Source organism: Cetorhinus maximus, chromosome 20, assembly GCF_964194155.1.
Source record: "Cetorhinus maximus chromosome 20, sCetMax3.hap1.1, whole genome shotgun sequence".
Classification (NCBI taxonomy): domain Eukaryota; kingdom Metazoa; phylum Chordata; class Chondrichthyes; order Lamniformes; family Cetorhinidae; genus Cetorhinus; species Cetorhinus maximus.
In genome coordinates this window covers 82,908,588-82,930,068 of record NC_135898.1, presented here as the reverse complement: position 1 = coordinate 82,930,068, position 21,481 = coordinate 82,908,588, and the positions used below count along the sequence as shown (strand labels likewise).

Here is a 21,481-nt window from a genome sequence, read left to right as displayed (position 1 = left end):
ACATGACAGGCAGGATCTAATTAAATGTCAGAACAGGCCTGAGGGGCTGAATGGCCACCTCGTGTTCCTATCAACCTTTGTGAAACACACCAAAGTGACGTTGCGACTTGCAGACCGGGATGGGGGGGCGATGGGCACAGGATCCAGACTTCTCAGCTGACCGAGCGTCATCTGCAAACCTGGGTAAATAACTCTTCAATCCTTTATCCAAGTCATTAGGTAAATATGGTGAAAAACTGGGTCAAGTGCAATTCCCTGAGGTACGCCCCTTGTCACATCCCACCAAGCAGTCTCCTATCACCCATTCAATTACCAAACCATATCATCAGTTAATGTGCAATTCCATCCTCTTTAATTTGTCGTAATCTCTTTTGTGGAGTCTCATCAAATGCCTTCCTCAAGTCCTTGTTGGAAACATCCATAGAGTGTCTCCTAAATGCTGTGCCAGCGACCTCCTCAAAATCCTGAGAGGCTAAAGCAGCATTGCACTGCCTCCAAATCACATGCAACAGACTCACCGAGACCTGTGTTATCACCCAGTCACTGTCAACAATGGTAACTATCACATTCTGAAACACGTACAAGCAAGAGAGATGACAGACTAATGAAAAAACCCAGCCCTGTCGACTATGCAAAGTCATCCTTACTAACATCTGGGGGCTTGTGCCAAAATTGGGAGAGCTGTCTCACAGACTAGTCAAGCAACAGCCTGACATAGTCATACTCACAGACTCATATATTACAATGCCCCAAACGCCACCATCACTAACTCTGTCCCACCGGCAGGATAGGCCCAGCAGAGGTGACAGGCACAGTGGTACATATCAGGAGGGAGTTGCCCTGGGAGTCTTCAACATCGACTCTTGGTCCCCTGAAGTCTCGTGGCATTACGTCAAACATGAGTAAGGAAACCTCCTGCTGATTACCGCGTACCGCCCTCCCTCAGCTGATGAATCAGTGCTCCTCCATGTTGAACATCACTTGGAGGAAACACTGAGGGTGGCAAGGGCGCAGAGTGTACTCTGGGAGGGGCACTTCAATGTCCATCACCAAGAGTGGCTCGGTAGCACCATCACTGATGAGCTGGATGAGTCCTAAAGGACCGGCATACCTAAAAATGAGGTGTCAACCTGGTGAAGCTATAAAACAGGACTACATGCGTGCCAAACAGCATTAGCAGCAAGTGTTAGACAGAGCTAAGTGATCCCACAACCAACGGATCAGATTAAGCTCTGCAGGCCTACCACACCCAGTCATCTATGGTGTGGACAATTAAACAACTAACAGGGAGAGAAGGCTCCACAAATATCCCCATCCTCAATGATGGAGGAGCCCAGCATATCAGTGCAAAAGACAAGGCTGAAGTATTTGCAGCGATCTCCAGCCAGAAATGCCAGGTGGATGATCCATCTCTGCCTCCTCCGGAGATCATAGAAAATGGGAGCAGGAGTAGGCCATTCGGCCCTTCGGTCCCCAGCATCACAGGTGCCAGTCTTCAGCCAATTCGAATCACTCCATGTGATATCAACAGACGGCTGAAAGCACTGGATACTTCAAAGCTATGGGCCCTGACAACATTCTGGCAATAATACTGAAGACTTGTGCTTTAGAACTTGCCACGCCCCTAGCCAAGCTGTTCCAGTATAGCTACAACACTGGCATCTACCCAGCAATGTGGAAAACTGCCCAGGTATGTCCTGTACACAAAATGGACAAATCCAACCCAGCCAATTACCACCTCATCAGTCTACTCTTGATCATCAGCAAATTGACAGCAGGTCTCATCAACAGTGCTATCAAGAGGCACTTGCTTAGCAATAACCTGCTCGCTGATGCTCAGTTTGGGTTCCACCAGGGCCACTCAGCTCCTGACCTCATTACAGCCTTGGTTCAAACATGAACAAAAGAGCTGAACTCCCGAGGTGAGGTGAGAGTGACTGCCCTTGACATCAAGGCTGTATTTGACCAAGGAGCCCTAGCAAAACTGGAGTCAATGGGAATCAGGGGGAAAACTCTCCATTGGTTGGAGTCATACCTAGCACAAAGGAAGCTGGTTGTGGTTGTTGGATCTCAATCATCTCAGTTTCAGGACATCACTGCAGGAGTTCCTCAGGGTAGTGTCCTAGGCCCAACCATCAATGACTTTCCTGCCATCATAAGGTCATAAGTCCATGTCCATATGCAGCAAGACCCAGACAATGTCCAGTCCTGGGTTAATAAGTGGCAAGTAATATTCATTCCAAACAAGTGCTAGGCAATGACCATCTCCAACAAGAGAGAATCTAACCATCGCCCCTTAACATTCAATGACATTACCATCGCTGAATCCCCCACTGTCAACATTCTGGCAGTTACGATTGACCAGAAACTGAACTGGACCAGCCACATAAATACCGTGGCTACAAGAGCAGGTCACAGGCTGAAAATTCTGTGGCAAATATCTCACCTCCTGACTCTCCAAAGCCTGTCCACCATCTACAAGGCACAAGTCAGGAGTGTGATGGAATACTCCCCACTTGCCTGGATGAGTGTAGCTGCAACAACACTCAAGAAGCTTGACACCATCCAGGACAAAGCAGCCCGCTTGATTGGCACCCCATCCGCCACCTTCAACATTAATTCCCTTCACCACTGGTGTACAGTGGCAGCAGTGTGTACCATCTACAAGATGCACTGCGGGAACTCACCAGCTTCTTCGACAGCACCTTCCAAACCCACGACCACTACCATCTAGAAGGACAAAGGCAACAGACACATGGGAACACCACCACCTGGAAATTCCTCTCCAAGTCACTCACCATCCTGACTTGGAAATATATCACCATTCCTTCACTGCCGCTGGGTCAAAATCCTGGAACTCCCTCCCTAACAGCACTCTGGGTGTACCTACACCACATGGACTGCAGTAGTTCAAGAAGGCGGCTGACCCCCACCTTCTCAAGTGCAATTAGGGATGGGCAATAAATGCTGGCCTAGCCAGTGACACCCATATCCCATGAATTAATTAAAAAAAAATAAGTCCTGAAGCTATGATAAATTCCTGATTTGCAAGGTTAGGTGTGTCAGAATGATATTCCTCAAATTCTACATACATCATTAAGCACTCGCATGAGTTAGATACAGACTAAAACTCTCTCTACACTGTCCGTATCAAACACTCCCAGTGCAGGTACAGCACGGGGTTAGATACAGGGTAAAGCTCCCTCTACACTGTCCCCATCAAACACTCCCAGGACAGGGACAGCACGGGGTTAGATACAGAGTAAAGCTCCCTCTACACTGTCCCCATCAAACACTCCCAGGACAGGTACAGCACGGGGTTAGATACAGAGTAAAGCTCCCTCTACATTGTCCCCATCAAACACTCCCAGGGCAGGTACAGCACAGGGTTAGATACAGAGTAAAGCTCCCTCTACACTGTACCCATCAAATACTCCCAGGGCAGGTACAGCACAGGGTTAGATACAGGGTAAAGCTCCCTCTATACTGTCCCCATCAAACAATCCCAGGGCAGGTGACAGCACAGGTCAGATGCAGAGTAAAGCTCTCCATACTCGACTAAACTTGGAAATGCATCTCAGTTTCTTCGGTATGACATTTCCCCATTACCATTCATATGACTGACTATGGAAACTTCCACCACCAGTTTTGTGTCAATGTAAGGACAGTCAATGCTGAACGTGCCAATGGATGCTCCTACTTAGCCACCTCATTTTTTTCATTCCTGGGGTTTAGGCATCACTGGCAATGCCAGTGTTTGTTGCCATCTCTAACGACCCTTGAGAAAGTGATGATAAGCTGCCTTCTTCTTTAAACTTTGCAGCCCGTGTGGCGCGGGTACACCCAAAGTCTGGGAGGGAGCTCCAGGATTTTGACCCAGCGACAGTCAAGGAACGGCGGCGATACAGTTTCAAGTCAGGATGGTGTGTAACCTGGCGCAGGGCTGCGGGGGGGTTGATGGTGGTGTGGGAAGTTGCAGGTGGTGGTGTTCCCATGCATCTGCTGCCCTGCTCCTGAGGTCCCGATATTCATGGATACTAGTAAACAGTCAATTCAGCTCATACTATGTTACATTAAAAAGCAGCTGAGTGCACTGACACAGTAAAGGAGATGATGGCACCCAACAATATCCAGCTGTAGTGAAAACCTAATGGCCGCCTCCAAGCTGCTTCAGATAGCAAGGCCACTGTCATCACCCTGATCACATAGAAGTTTGGCCAGGTCCGAATGCCCTAGCCACAAAGTACAGGGTAAATCTAGCCTGACCCATTGAAGGTCAAGAATGAAAAAGTTTTACTTATAAAGCCCCTTTCACCATCTCAGGAAATTCTAAAACTCTTCAGCGGGTCCATCATTTAGGACTGGAGATGAGCGGAAATCTCTTCACTCAGCGAGTTGCAAACCTTTGGAATTCCCCATCCACACGCAGTGTGGATGCTCAGTCGTTGAGTATATTGAAAGCTGAGGTCATTAGATTTTTGGATGCTAAGGGAATCCAGAGATACAGCGATTGGGTAGAAAAGTGGCATTGAGCTGAGAGATCAGCCATGGCCTCAATGAACAGGGGAGCAGGCTCGAGGGGGCCACTTCCTTAAGTTCTAGTTGAAGCGTTGCCACTATGGTAATGTAGGAAATGGGGCAGTCAATTTGCACACAGCAAACTCCCACAGACAACAGCAAGATAACGAATAGATAATCTGTTTTGGTCATGTTGGTTAAGGAATAAATATTGGCCAGGGCACTGGGGGAGAAATTCCACACTCATCTTCAAAATAGCGTTGTGGGATCTTTAGCATTTACCCCAGAGGGCAGATGAGGCCACAGTTCAATATCTTATCCGAAAGACAGCACCTCCGACAGTTCCCTCAGTACTGCACCAGGGTATAAATGTTGATGGAATACGGTTATTAGTCTGTGATGCCGACACAACCAAAGAAGAAGCTGAGTCGTCAGCTTGGATTATGGGTCTAAGTATCCGGAGTGGAACTTGAATCCACTACCTTCAGTCTGAGGCAAGTGTGTTATGCATTGAGCTACAGCTTTTACAAATATATTTAATGCGGTTAAAAATCAACTTTTTAAAAAAAATATTCATTCATGGGATATGGAAGTCGCTGGCTAGGCCAGCATTTATTGCCCATCCCTAATAGCCCTCGAGAAGGTGGTGGTGAGCTGCCTTCTTGAATCACTGCAGTCCATGTGGTGTAGGTTCTGGGCAGTTAAGAGTGAACCACATTGCTGTGGGTCTGGAGTCACATGTAGGCCAGACCAGGTAAGGACGGCAGATTTCCTTCCCTCAAGGACATTAGTGAACCAGATGGGTTTTTACGACAATCGACAATGGTTTCATGGTCATCATTAGACTTTTAATTCCAGATTTTTATTGAATTCAACATCTGCTGTGGCGGGATTCAAACGCGGGTCTGCAGAGCGTTACCCTGGGTCTCTGGATTACTAGTCCAGTGACAACCCCACCAAGCCACCGCCTCAGAAATAGGCCATACTGCCCAAATATGTCTGTACCAACATTTTACATTCATCTTGGGCCTCTTCCCATCCTTTCTCATTTAACTCTATCAGCATAAACCTCTATTTCTTTTTCTGGAGATTCTGTTGTTCGGAAGGGGAGGCGAGATTGGGAGGGGTGAGATCATGGAGAGGTTTGAACATGAAGCGCTTAAGCAGCAGTGTTTTTACTTGTTTTATAAGCACGACAGCAGAGGTTATCACCGGCACTTTTGGGCAGAATCAGGGCTGTATACGTCTAAAAAAATCACCAGGACAAACTCACCATCCCACCTGTTCCACCAGATGTCTCTTCACCGAACAGGAGCACCTGTCTACCTGCTTCAGGTGCTCAGTCCTTTTGGTACAGAGTACTCAGTACCCTAATCACCATTCTGGGAGATAACTCGCTAAGGATTCACCAAAAGATTAAGTTTTAAATTATTTTGTGGGAGGCAGGAGGAGGGAGCAGTGCCTTAACCTGAGACAGATAATAATTTTCCTTTTTGAATGTCATTAGCTGGTTTTAAACCATTTTCACAAACACCAACAGGTAAAACAGTTGATGCCAAGTGGCTCAAAAGTATGGAAAGAATAATAAAGATCTCGCACTCAAACAGCACCCTAGATGTCCACTCAAACAGCACCCCAGATGTCCACTCAAACAGCACCCCAGATGTCCACTCAAACAGCACCCCAGATGTCCACTCAAACAGCACCCCAGATGTCCACTCAAACAGCACCCCAGATGTCCACTAAAACAGCACCCCAAACGTCCACTAAAACAGCACCCCAGATGTCCACTCAAACTGCACCCCAAACGTCCACTCAAACAGCACCCCAAACGTTCACTCAAACAGCACCCCAAACGTCCACTCAAACAGCACCCCAAACGTTCACTCGAACAGCACCCCAAACGTCCATTCAAACAGCACCCCAAACGTCCACTCAAACAGCACCCCAAACGTCCACTCAAACAGTACCCCAGACGTCCAGACAAACAGCACCCCAAACATCCACTCAAACAGCACCCCAGACGTCCAGAAAAACAGCACCCCAAACATCCAGACAAACAACACCCCAAATGTTCAGACAAACAACACCCCAAACGTCCAGACAAACAGCACCCCAAACATCCAGACAAACAGCACCCCAAACATCCAGACAGCACCCCCAAACGTCCAGGCAAACAGCACCCCAAACGTCCAGGCAAACAGCACCCCAAATGTCCAGACAAACAGCACCCCAAACATCCACTCAAACAGCACCCCAAATGTCTAGACAGCACCACAAACGTCCAGACAACACCCCAAACGTCCAGACAAACAGCACCCCAAACATCCACTCAAACATCACCCCAAATGTCTAGACAGCACCACAAACATCCAGACAGCACCCCAAACGTCCAGACAAACAGCACCCCAAACATCCACTCAAACATCACCCCAAACGTCCAGACACCACCCCAAATATACACTCAAACAGCACCCCAAACATCCAGACAGCACCCCCAAACGTCCAGACAGCACCCCAAATGTCCAGGCAAACAGCACCCCAAACGTCCAGGCAAACAGCACCCCAAATGTCCAGACAAACAGCACCCCAAACATCCACTCAAACAGCACCCCAAATGTCTAGACAGCACCACAAACGTCCAGACAACACCCCAAACGTCCAGACAAACAGCACCCCAAACATCCACTCAAACATCACCCCAAATGTCTAGACAGCACCACAAACATCCAGACAGCACCCCAAACGTCCAGACAAACAGCACCCCAAACATCCACTCAAACATCACCCCAAACGTCCAGACACCACCCCAAATATACACTCAAACAGCACCCCAAACATCCAGACAGCACCCCAAACATCCAGACAGCACCCCAAACATCCAGACACCACCCCAAATATACACTCAAACAGCGCCCCAAACATCCAGACAGCAACCCAAACATCCAGACAGCACACCAAACACCCAGACAGCATCCCAAATATCCAGACAAACAGCCCCCCAAACATCCACACAGCACCCCAAATGTCCAGACAAACAGCACCCCGAACGTCCAGACAAACAGTATCCCAAACGTCCAGACAAACAGCATTCCAAACGTCCAGACAAACCGCACCCCAGATGTCCAGACAAACAGCACCCCAAACGTCCACTCTAACAGCACCCCAAACGTCCACTCGAACAGCACCCCAAACATCTAGACAGCAACTCAAATGTCTAGACAACACCGCAAACGTCCAGACAAACAGCACCCCAAATATCTAGACGAACAGCACCCCAAACGACTAGACAGCATCGCAAATGTCCAGACAGCACTCCAGACATCCACTCAAACAGCACCCCAAACATCTAGACAGCACCGCAAACGTCCAGACAGTACCCCAAACATCCAGCACCCCAGACATCCAGCATTTTCCCTATCTGCCAAAAGGCACTAACACGTCTCCCCCCCTGTATAATCTGAGACATCAGCAAAACAATGAACCTTTTACACAAGCAAAGTTCTCAACACAACTCAGTCACTGCCAGGGCAGTTAAAGGGTTAAGACACATTTTAGAAACTAGCACAAAAGCCAGACTGAGCTGAGGATATCAGAGGCAGAAAGGGATGCAAAGGGGGAATAATGGCGTAAACTCACCCTGCTAGACTCTTGGCGTTTCTAGATAAGATTATCTGCTCAATAACTCCTGTAAAACATTGCCCATTTAACACATCACATGGGAGCCATACAGGATCCAATACCAACCCCCTTTTCCCATTTTTGTTTTGTTGTCTATCAATGACAGGCTGTGCCTTTCTAACCAGGCCTTGATGCTCTTTTTTTTTTCCCAAATCAACCTTCGTGCCTCCTGCCAGGCCACCAAATCAGCTCCTGTATATTTGTCTTTTAAAATAAAATCAGCTACAAATAGCAAGCAAGAGATGCAGCAGAATTTTTTTTTTTCACAGCACCGAGCCTCTGTCAGGCCTGAGACCAACCAGCAACCCTCCACCCCCCTATCTCCCCCCCACCACACAGCCACACCAAACGAGGGAGCTCCTCAGCTTTATTCCAGCCTCAGGCCTATAAGCTCCCTCTTTATGTCTCTCAGCAGCAAAGTTAACACAAATAGAAGTGCCAAGAATGTGAGGGGCAATCACACACACACACACACTCACAGACACACACAGACAGACAGACAGACACACACACTCACAGACACACACACACACAGACAGACACACACACAGAGCAACAAGAAACAGTAAAAAGAAGCTTTCTTTTTACCTTAGTAGAAGCTGATCCAAGGGGGGGGGGTGTGTGTGGGGGGTGGGAAACCAAGAAATCCCTCCCCCAAAGAATGAAACACTTCAGCAATATAATCTTATTTATTTATTATTTCTTCAAGCCTAAACCCTGAAGTGAGGTGGAAATGTCTGCTCTCTTTCTCTGCGAACCTTCCCAAGTCTTTTGTTCTGTGGAGTGGAGGGGAGGGGAGGGGAGGGAGGGGGGTGGGGGGGTGAGGCTGCTGTCAGCAAACAACAATAGCCGTGTGGAAAGGCCCACTCTCTCCCTCTCTCTATGTGTGTGTGTGTGTGTGTATATGTGGCCCCGGTTTGCACTGAATCACAGAGGCTTTGTGGCAGACAGCTGGCCATTCTCAGCACCTCCCCCTGCTCCGAAGCAGACAATACCAGCCAAGGACCCTGGATACTGCCCCCCCCCACCCCCCCACACACCTCCAGCAGCAAATCATTCTGCCTCCCCAAGGGAAACAAGCTGCCTCTCTGCCTGCTCGGAGCCTCCAAGACAAAGAAAGAGCCAACATACATACATCTGCAAATGCAAAAAAAAAAGTGCATTTCAGGGACTAAAATTGTATCTGCCAATGCAAATAAATAAATAAATAACCAGCATTCAGGCCTTCACAGAGGTGAAGGTTATGTACCTTCCTTTTTGTTGGTGACAGTCAACCTGGCTTTTTACATTCCCAATGCTGACCAAAAATGCAGTAAAAATAATCAGAGTGTTGATCACATTCAAGGGTGTCTGAATATCAGGTTGAACTCACTTCCCTTTCTGCCTCTGAGCATTAAAAGAAACTGAAATGATCCTGAATGTTTCTGTCATGTGTGAAAATGGGTCGGGCAATGAAATGAAAACCAAACCATTGCCCTTAAAAATGTTCCTGCAAAAAATTACAGAAATTAGATATTTATTGAGGTATGGAAATAAAATGGCAGTCGCCCATTATTCATCCTTAGTCAAGTTTAGCAACTGTTCTGTTTGCCTTTGCTCACATCCTTGCCTTAAACGTTACAACTGCTGAGCAATCTTATTTTCTAAATTTAATCCGGTAATTTTTCTTTTTTTTCCAAGTGACATTGTCATTGTGCAGCCTGAGCCACAGAATCAGTGACAGAAACCACAGACCTTATTTTAATTGTCATTCCTTTCATTCACCATCCCCACCTACTCTTCATCAATCAATATTCACTGTGCCCACCCCAGATGACTATATACCAACACCCGCCATCAATATCCACCCCCAATGAACATCCATCCCTCGCCCTGATCAATATGCATTGACACACCCAATCATTCTCTCTTGCTCCCTTGATTACTATCCCCTACCCCCAATCACCATACTCCCTCCCTCAATATCACCACTCTGCGATTATTGTCAACTAACCCTTCCCTTCGCCAATCATTATGCAGCTATTTTCTGATCTTAAGCACCAACTGCTCACCCCAGTCTGTACCCTGCAATCCTCACACTCGTCAGCTCTGCAACCACCTCTGTTTGAGGTGCACCCATGGACCTCGTCTGGAGGAAAGATCAGGCACTGTTGTGATGTCTCCTATGGCTGAATTACCCCATGACATTCACTGACGGTGTTTACAGGTGGAAAGTGGCCACCGGATTAAGATAGCAGAGACCAATTGGTAGCTGTGGGAGGTTGGGCTGCCAACATCAGCTTGAACTCAGCTTCAAAGGACGAATGGACTAAGAACAGCAGGATGCTCCCTCCCTGGCTGTCCTCACATAGCTCACAATAAGACAGTCCTAAAAGAGTCATAAATACTGACACATAAACCACAATCATATTACAACATTATAATCACTAAGAATCAGAAACAATCTTTCAAAGGAGAAAGAAGGCCAGTCATTTCCTGCGACATTGTTTGACCTTGGGGTTTATAAGCAACCACCAGCCTATGAAGAAATAATTAATCCTCAAATTACCTTCATGGAAACGGACCCTCAACCACAACAACAACCTGCATTTATGTAGCATCTTTATCATGGTAAAATGTCCCAAAAGGGCTTCACAGGTGTGTTATCACAAACAAGCGAGATATTACGACAAATGACCAAAGGCTTGGTCAAAGAGGTAGATTTTATAGAGCATCTAAAAGGAGGAGTGGGAGCTGGAGAGGTTTAGGGAGGGAATTCCAGAGCTTAAGCGCTTGGATTTTGAAGGCACGGCCACTGATGGTGGAGCAATTAAAATCAGGAATGCGTAAGGGCCCAGGGATAGAGGCGCACATAGATCGCAGAGAGTGGAGGAGATGGCAGAGATAGGGAGCGATTGAGACTATTGAGATATTCAAAAACAAGGATAAGAATGTTAGTATTAGGATTTTGCTGGATTGTGAGCCAATGTTGGCCAGCGAGCACAGTGGGTGATGGGTGAATAGGAGTAGGTGCGAGTTAGGATACGGGGAGTAGAGTTTTGGATGGGCTGAAGTTTATGGAGGGCGCAAGGTGGGAGGTTAACCTGGACAACGTTGGAATAGTCGAGCCTAGAGGTAACAAAGACCTGGATGAGGGTTTCAGCAGCAAATAAGCACAACAGGGCGGAAACGGACAAGATTGTAGAGATGTCAACGGATGGAGCACATAGAGCAGCAGAATACTACATCACATGTTACACACTATAACTGTGCTGTCCTCATATATCAGCTACACCAGCACATTCCCTATATTAATATAAGCAGGGCCACATGTGGATCTTCTAGACGGGAGGGACTACATCATACCCCAGTAAGGGTATTGTCACAGAATCACAGAATTGTTCTGGTGTAGAAAGAGGCCATTCAGCCCATCGTGTCTGCACCAGCTTTCTGAGCATTTTAACTTAGTGCCAATCTCCTGCCTCTTCCCCATAACCCTACACATTGTTTCTATTTAGATAATCATCCAATGCCCTCTTGAATGCCTCAATTGAACCTGCCTCAACCACACTTCCAGGCAGTGCATTCCGAACCCTAACTACTCGCTGTGTGAAAAAGTTTTTTCTCATCTTGTATTTGCTTCTTTTGCAAAACAAGTTAAAACTGCGCCCTCTGGTTCTCGATGCATTTACCAGCTGGAACAGTTTCTCCCTATCTACTCTGCCCAGGCCCCTCATGATTTTGAAAACTTTTATCAAGTCAGCCTTCTCCTCTCCAAGGAAAACAGTCCCAACTTCTTCAATCTTTCCTCATAACTGAAGTGTCTCATCCCTGGAGCCATTCTCGTGAACCTCTTCTGCACTCGCTCCAATGCGTTCACATCCTTCCTATAGTGTGGCACCCGAACAGTACATAATACTCCAACTGAGGTCTAACCAACGCCTTATATAAGTTCATCAAAGCCTCCCTGCTCTTGTACTCTATGCCCCAAATAATGAAGCCTAGAATACTGTATGCTTTAGAAACAGCTCTCTCTACCCGCCCTGCCACCTTTAATGACTTATGTACATATACACCCAGGTCTCTCTGCTCCCGTACACCCTTTAGAATAGTATCCTTTATTTTATACTGTCTCTCCATGTTCTTTGTACCAAAGTGTATCACCTCACACTTGTCCGCATTGAACTTCATCTGCCACCTACCTGCCCACTCCACCAATGTGTCAATGTCCTTTTGAAGTTCTACACTGTCCTCCTCACAGTTTACAATTCTCCCAAGTTTTGTGTCGCCTGCAAACCTTGAAATTGTCCCCTGCACACCAAGGTCCAGATTATTTATCTATATCAGGAAAAGCAAGGGTCCCAGTACCGACCCCTGGGGAACTCCACTACAACCTTCTTCCAGCCCGAAAAATACCCATTAACCATTACTCTCTGTTTCCTATCCCTCAGCCAATTTTGTATCCACGTTGCTACTGCCCCTTTTATTCCATGACCTATAACTTTCCTCACAGGTCTGTTGTGTGGCATAATGGGGATACTGAGCCACACAGGTCAGCAAGCTCCCAGGATCCTGGTTATTCACCTGATCATTACCTAAGAGGGTGGGGGTTGATAAGCCCAAATGGGCTAGATGGCTAGAGTTGATGCAGAATGATGCCAACAGCGCAGGTTCTATCCCTGTACTGTCTGTGGTAGTTCATGGAGGCCTGCCTCCTCACCTTGCCTCACACTCGCAGACTGGTGCCCTTCAAGCTATATGTAACCAACATCTCTCCCTAATTGAGAGAGATACCTATGGTCCTTTGCAGACTTTGGACAATTACTTTACCCAAGTGGGTAGCAGAGGTGCCACCATTGTCCTCAGTGCCGCCTTGGGCAGGTGGGGGGTAGGGTAGATGCCATTCAGCATCCACAAACCCCAACTGCACTGTCAGTGGAGCTGCCTTTCGGATGAGATGTTAAAATGAGATCCCATCTGCTTTCTCGGGTGGATGTAAATGACCTGATGGCACTATTTCAAAGGAGAGCAGAAGAGTTCTCCCTAGTGTCCTGGCCAATATTTATCCCTCAATCAACAGCACTAAAAACAGATCATATGGCCATTATCACATTGCTGTTTGTGGGAGTTTGCTCAGTGCAAATTGGCTGAAGTGTTTCTTACAACAGTGACTGCATTTCAAAAAGTGCCTCATTGGCTGTAAAGCACTTTGAGATGCCTGGTGATTGTGAAAGGCGCTATATAAATGTAAGTCAGTCTTTCTTTCAGTTTACATACCTCCAGCCTTGCAATCCTCCTCCATCCCTCCAAAACAGTTCCTTGAACGAGTATTCCTTTTAACACATATACTTTTTTTAAAATTGGGACTTGCTTGTATGGTAGATCTGTCCTAAATAGAGACCTGCACTCAGATGAACGACTTCCCCTCGTTTAACTGTTGACTGTTAAAGGCTACAGATAGGATGAAGATGGGGTGGAGCTGGGGGGAGGGCAGGGGTAGCTGAGTTTTTCTGTGTATTGACTGACCGCCCAAGGAGGTGCTATCAGATCAGTATGCGTGCCATTGAAGTAGGGTGAGTAAGCAAGGCCACAATGAGGGCCTCCTGACTCCCACAGCTCCCAGGCACTGAGTTGGAAAACCACAGGCAAAAGCCTGGCCTATGCTGATAACAGCTCCATCAGATTGTTGTGTCTCAATACACTGAGGCATAAGTGGAGCGGGCATGGAAGTTCAACCCAAAAAAGTATAAAATTGTTGAAGTGTTTGACGTTTTTGAGGATGTGCAGACTACATGCAAGAGGCACCATTTTCAGCTTAGTTTCTGAACAAACTTTTAGGATTTCCTTACTCATTCGGTCCTCTACGTGACTCCAGTCCTACACCAATGCGATTGGCTCTTAAGTGCCCTCACCATCAACTTCATAGGGCAACAAAGGATGGGCAATAAATGTCAGCCATGCTAACGCTGCCCACATCCCAAGAATGAATTTTTAAAATACTGATTCTGGGATATGATTTTGCAATGTTGTTTTTCCCCACCCCTAATTACATTTACTCAGAAGAGTGCCATGATAGAAAATCATTAAGCCTGAAATAGGAACAGGAGGTCATTTAATCCTTGGAGTCTGTTTTGTCATTCAATTCGATCATGGATGATCTGTACCTTAATTCCATTTACCCTCCTTTGCCCCAAGTTCCTGTACACAAGAATTATCCATTGAACAAGCCCCAAAGTTTACTTACCCACTTTTTCTGCATATCCTTTAACACCACCCACTCACAATATCCCTCAACCCCAACTACCACCTTCTCTGCTTGTCCCACAGCCTCACCTGCTCACCATATCTCTCTACTCCAACTACGCAACTTCTCCCCATCTCTCTGTCCACGTTATTTCCAGAAATACATCTAGTTGTCTCTTGACCCTTGGCTCTACACTGCCCACTTACGTGTCCCTCCCTGGTAAAAGGTTTTTAAATCAATGACAACAATTTGCGTTATATACACAGCACCTGTAACACTAGGCCCCAGGCTTTTGCGTTCAAGGGTGTAAGCCCGAAAGGTTAAATTGAAAAGCGGCTCGCTTGGTCATTAGAAATATAGGAATAGGAGGAAGCAATTTAGCCTCTCAAGTCCTATTCCACCATCCAGTGAGATCATGCTTGATCTGCAACCTAGTTCCTTATGCCTGCCTTTGCCCTATATCCCTTAATATCCTGAGCTAACAAAAGTCTTAATCAATCTCAGATTTAAAACAAACAATCGATTGAGCAACAATTGCCATCTGTCATTCAGAAGAGAGTTCCAAACTTTTAGCAACTTTTGTACGGAGGCCTCTTTCCTAGTTTCACTCCCGAAAGGTCTGGCTCTAATTTCTAAGCTACGCCTCCTAGTCCTAGACTCTCCAACCTATGGAAGTAATTTCTCTCTCTTTACTCCAACAATTCTTCTTAATATGATTTCAAAAGAAAACAATGCACAATCTCCTGGAAGAGATTCCTAAATGAAACTTTTATTTCCCAGTTTAGAAGTCCTGACCTGCCAGACAGGCTGCTGATCAGAAGCCCAGGGGTCATGTGTAACTTGGTTGCTAAAGTGTAGGTATGTTTCCCTTTTAGGGAATAGAATAAAATTAATTTTAAAGAAACTGGGTGAGTTCATTGATTAAAAGGCTATAGATATTGGGGTTCTCATATATCCTGTTCCTGGAGAACTTTTCTGTTCATTCCAAATGCTGCCTTTGTATCTGATATTGTTTTTCCCAAAAGTGACACAGTAATTTGATTTGGACAGTGTGTGATGTTTGGAGCATGGCAGACAAGAGGTGCAACAGACACAGGGCAGAATTTTCCAGTCGGTGAGTGGGAGCGGGCCCGACACGCCAACGCGTAAAATGACGCGCGATGTTTCGTTCGACGGGCACGTGCCGGAGTCAACTGCGCGTCCACCAATATGTAAACGGCCGATTAAGACCGTTAAGAAAGCAATTTATGTAATTAGTAAGGTTGGCGGGCAGGCAAAAAGCCCAAGCAGCCTTCGCGTTTTTTTTAGGAAACCTCATCCATGAGCAGGATGAGGTTTCCTAAAGCTTGTAGTAAATAAATGAAAAAGTTTTCATAAAAATAAAAACATGTCCCATCTCATGTGACAGTCACATGAGGGAACGTGTTTAAATAATTCATTTATTTAATTATTTTAATATCCATTCAATCCCCCTGAGGCAGCTCTGTGCCTCAGGGAGTTTGAAGCGCTCTTCAGGATATGTGTGAAAGAGCACTGGCCCCGACTCTCCCTCTCCCCCCCTGCCTACACAGGTAGCACTGAACGCTCCCAGTCACGTATTATGCTGGGCGGACTTTAATCGGCGGCGATCAGCTCTGCACTCGCCCCCGCCCGCTCCTGCTCAGCCCACCCACCATATGAAAAATTCTGCCCAGGGGCCAGGATCTTCCCCTCGTCAGGCGTGCATGGTGGGTGGGCCCAGGCACGCCCACGAGACAGACCGCCCGCGGCAAGAGCACTTGGCGCGTCATAACATTCAAGGCTATGGGCCAAGTGCTGGTAAATGGGATTAGGTAGGTAGGTAGGTAGGTCAGGTGTTTCTCATGTGTTGGTGCAGACTCGATGGGCCGAAGGGCCTCTCCGGCACTGTGTGATTCTGTGATCGGGCTCCGACCGCGATTTCACACTGGTTGGCCCATTAACGGCCTGTCAGCATGAAACGCACGCTAAGAGCCTCAGCGCTGCTGGGGTAGGGGGTGGGAGGCACGCCAGCACTGAAGTTCGCGCATGCCCAGGGGAAGTGCGCCCTGACAGCTCCCTGAAAGCACAGAGATGCCTCAGGGAGCTGAAGACTTTTAAAGTGAAAAATAAACATTTAACAAATGATATAAACATGTCCCCACATGTGATTCAGTCACATGAAGAGGGACATGTTAAAAAAAATTTTTTATAGTAACCGTTGGGCCCGCCCAACGTCACCGCACATTACTTCATTCCCGTTCGGGTCAGGCACGCGCCCGCCCACGGGACAAAAAATTCTGCCCATGGAGCACTTTTTGAAGTGTGGAAACTGTTGTAATGTAGAAAACCCGACACCAAACACCGGCAGCAAACTCCCACAAACAACAGAGATAAACAGTCATTTGGTAGCACAGAACTTGAGTATTGCCGAAAAGGAAGGAGACTTTTTTCATCAAAGCTTTCCGTCTTGCACTCATCAGGACAATTCGCAAGGATACCAATTGTAAAGGGATCAACAATTTAGACTGCATGAGAAGAAAGGGCTGATTGGTTGGCAAATGGACTCTGATTGGTTGAGGCATTGCCCTTGAGAATGCACTAGTTGGTGGTGACTGACAGTTAACTACCAAGCATAGTTTGAAATTTAAACCAGGGAGGGTCACTCAGACTGGCCAAGGTATTGCCTTGAGGAATGAACCAGCAAATGGCTGTCACTTATTTTGCTTAGCTGAAACAGGCACAATGTGTGTACGTGTTCCTTCCATCCGCAAAGAACAGGGCCCTGTGTATCAATGTATGTAGCTGCCAGTACTCGCAAATGTACCACACTGCGAGCCTGACTGACAATCTTAAAGAGGTTGTCAGCGTAATTCTTAGCACACTGAGGATTATTTAGCAAATATTGTCCAATTGTGGAATCACATCTAATGTTGGACACTGTGTTTTGAGTTTTGTAAGCACAGGCTGGTTGGGTACGGTCAGTACTTTGCCCGTCGTGAACAGCGGAAGGGACATACTGTTTGATATGATCTGCCAGTCTTTGGGACAAACAACCGACATACCTAGCATCACACTGGCTCTGAAATTCCTACACCATATTACTCATTTGTGTGATAGGCATAATGTGTTTTTAGCTTGATGGCAGCATCTTGTTAGTGGTGAATACCTCTCATGTTGCTACTGCAGCGTGAAACTCACCTGTTGCTCAAATTTTTGAGATACCTTACCCTCCCAGGGTAATCTGAGGTAGGCTGGGCACTTCTCAGGGCCGAAAGTGATGATCTTAGGCCCGTTCATGAGTCTGTGCGATATACACCGTGAAATGTTCTGATCAGGATAGTCAGTACCCCACAGGATGCCTTTGATGCGCCCTATTTCGGCAGCAAGCTTGCATGTTGAGCAAATGGCTTGGCCCCTATTTACAAGATTGTCAACAAGACCGATCTTAAAGCGTGTGGAACTGCAAGGATCCCAACGAGTATATTGACTAGTGAAGGCAGACTTGCAGTAAACTGTGCTGGAGAATCCCCTGGCAGATTTCTCAACTAGTACGTCAAGGAAGGGGAGATCATTTGGCTGCTCCATTTCAAAGGTGAATTTGAGCACAGGATGGAGCCCATTAAGACATGTAAGGAAATTATTACATGCAGCTGCGGATTTAAATATAGCAAACGTATCATCCACATATCGGAAATATGCAAGTGGTAGGAGGTTAGGTGTCATTCCATCAAAGACACATTTCTCATGGAATCCAACAAAAATGCTTGCAAGAGCTGGGCCTGGAGGGGATCCCATGGCAACACCATCTATTTGGGTCTATATGGTGTCATTAAAACTGAACTCAACTGTGTGAGTTGCCGAGTTCATAAATTCAGTGAATACTGATTCACGCAATGGTGGCGGGGTCTAGATCGCCACGATAAAGTTCTGTAACACAAAGATCTATGGCTTCCTTAAGTGGAACATTGGTGAATAGGCTAGCAATGTCAAATGAGCATATGGACACAGCATTGCTATTGATATGCAAGTCCTGTACGGTCTTCGCAAATGTGAAGGAGTCCTTCACTGGGTATGTGAAAAACTTGTTTAAAACTGGTTGTAACAACTCACCCAACCATATGGCCAATTCACGCTGTGCAGAACCGGTCATAGATAAGATAGGGCGTAAAGGGACATCACCTTTATGTCTTGGGTAGTCAATACAAATATGGGCGCAGCGAGCCGTGAGGACGAACCCTGCCATATATATCACACGGCAGCTCATCACTCTCACACAAGTCCAGCAAACATGTTTTCAGCTTACTTTCGAGCAAGGCAGTCCGGTCATGTTGAGCAGCAGGTCCAATGGTTATGAATTTGGACCTGTCATAAAGAATGGCATGAATTTTGTTGATATAGTCACACTTGTTAAGGAAGACTATTCCCTTCCCTTTATCAGGTGTGCAGCTGCATGTAATAATTTCCTTGCAAGTCTTAATGGGCTCCATTCTGCGCTCAAATTCACCTTTGAAATGGAGCAGTCAAATGATCTCCCCTTCCTTGACGTACTAGTTGAGAAATCTGCCAGGGCGTTCCCTACCATGGCCTAACGCAAGTCTGCCTTCACTGGTCAATATACACATTGGGATTTTAACAGTTGACACACTTTAAGATTGGCCTTATCGGCAACCTCATAAGTAGGGCTCGAGCCATTTACTCACCATGCAAGCTTGATGCTGAAATAGAGCTCATCAAAGGCATCCTGTGAGATAATGACTACAATGATCAGATCATTTCATGCTGTATATCACACAAACTCATGAACAGGTCTAAGGCTGTCACTTTTTGCCCTGAAAAATGCCCAGTCTGCCTCAGATTACCCTGGAAGGGCAAGGTATCTCAAAAATTTGAGCAACAGGTGAAGCTAGCTGTTTCACACTGCTACTATGCAGTAGCAACACGAGTGGTATTCACCACTAACAGGATGCTGCCGTCAAGCCAAAAAGACAACCTGTCTATCACACAAATGAGCAATGTGGTTTATGAATTTCAATGCCAGTGTGATGCTAGGTATGTAGGCCGTTCGCCCCAAAGACTGGTGGATCGTATCAAACAGCATGTCCCAGCCGCTGTTCGCAATGGGCAGGATACAGACCATAACCCAACCAACCCGTGCTTGCAAAACTCCAAACACAGTGTCCAACATTAGATGTGATTCTGCGATTGGACAACATTTGCAAAATAATCCTCAATGTGCTAAGAATTACGCTGACAACCAATTTAAGATTGTCAGTCAGGCTTGCAATATGGTGCATTAGCGTGTACTGGAAGCTACATATATTAATACACGGGGCCCTGTTCTTTGCAGACAGAAAGAACATGTACACACATTGCCCCTGTTTCAGCTAAACAAAATAGGTGACAGCCATTCACTGGCTCATTCCTCAGGGCAATGCCTTGGCCAATCAGGGTCAAGCTGCCTGGTTTAAATTTCAAATGATGCTTAACAGTTAACTGTCTGTCAACATCAACCGGTACATTCTCCATGACAACACCTCTACCAATCAGAGTCCACTTGCCAACCAATCAGCACTCTCTTCCCATTCAGTATAAATTGTCGTTTCCTTTACATTTGGTATTCTTGCAAATTGTCCTGATGAGTGCAAGATGAAAAGCTTCAATAAAAAAGTCTCCTTTTTAAGCAAAGAGATAAATGATAAGTTAATCTATTTTAGTAATGTTGGTTCAGGGATAAGTGATAACAAGGTCACTGCTCTTCATCAAAATAGCACCACTGGATCTTCTATGTTCACCTAAGAGGGCAGACATAGCCTCACTTAAATGTCTCATCTGAAATACTGCATCTCTGACAGTGCAGCACTCCTTCAGTACTCTGCTGAGTGTATCATCCACCTTCTCAAGGGAAATTAGGGATGGGCAATAAATGCTGGTTTTGCCAGTGAGACCCACATTTCAATAAATAAAAAAAGTGCCTAGACTTAGTGGGTTCAATTTTCTGCAGTAGGGTTTAAACCCATGACTTCCTGACTCAGAGGCAAGTGTGCTACCCACACCCAACTCTGCTACATGGAGTGAAGAAGATAAATTGGAGAGATAGTCAAGCCTTAGGCAGCTCATGTGGAGCCTGAGATCAGCTACAGAACCGGGTAGAGGCACCTAGCTACTTTCCATCAGCTGAAGACACTGGACGGACGATCAGGCATGTAAAACATCCCAAGGCGTTTCACAGAAGTGATTATCATACAAAATTTGATACTGAGCTACATAAGAAATATTAGGTCAAGTGACCAATAGCTTGGTCAAACAGATAGGTTTTAAGGAGCACGTTAAGGGAGAGAGGGGGAGCGAGGCAGAGAGGTTTATGGAAGGAATTCCAAAGCTTAGAACCCTAGTCAGCTGAAGGCATGGCTGCCTATGGTAGGAACACAAAGTCAGGGATGCTCGAGAGTTCAGAATTTGGGAAGTGTTGATATCTTAAGAGAGAACAAGCTGAAGGGCCACAGTTGCGACGGGTGGAATATCCGACCCACACTCATTTTCTGAGAACATATGGAGAACATGGACTGAACTGAGGAAAGAAAATAAATAAATGAGAGGGAGGGAAAGAGAGCAAGTTAAAGCTGAGTACAGAGGAAATAGAGAGTTCACCTCAATGAACACCAGCTTATTCATTTCCATGGCAACTGGTAACCAATAAGCCAGCTGGTAATTAATCTCTGCCCTAAACCTCAGGGTCAAGGATCCTATCAGTGCAAAATAATTTCAGAGCAGAACTGAGCTTTCTAACTGAGTTCGTGAACGACTGGTCCGCAAGAACCTTGCTAAACTTTCCAGCTCAGAAAAGTTTTAGGCCATTAGGCCCAACAATTCTTCATCATTGATTAACAGCACCCATCTGCTCACCATATCCCTCAACCCCACCTACTACCCGCGTCCCTCGACCCCACCTACTCCCCACGTCCCTCGACCCCACCTACTCCCCGCGTTCCTCGACCCCACCTACTCCCCGTGTCCCTCGACCCCACCTACTCCCCGTGTCCCTCGACCCCACCTACTCTC

General features: G+C 46.4%; 1 protein-coding gene across 4 annotated transcripts in view; it reads right to left on the bottom strand.

Moving 5' to 3' along the window:
- The window catches only part of LOC144694513 (LIM domain-binding protein 1), a 98,207-nt gene that overhangs the window by 37,782 nt on the left and 38,944 nt on the right, over window positions 1-21,481 (bottom strand). The window contains exon 1 of one of the 4 annotated variants that reach the window (XM_078565024.1): window positions 13,456-13,596. The exons of the other annotated variants lie outside the window; for them this stretch is intronic. Within the exon in view, the coding sequence (XP_078421150.1) occupies window positions 13,456-13,480 (25 nt within the window). The 5' untranslated portion in view covers window positions 13,481-13,596. Of the gene's footprint in view, window positions 1-13,455; window positions 13,597-21,481 lie in introns of those variants that run through there. 4 annotated transcript variants of the gene reach the window in all.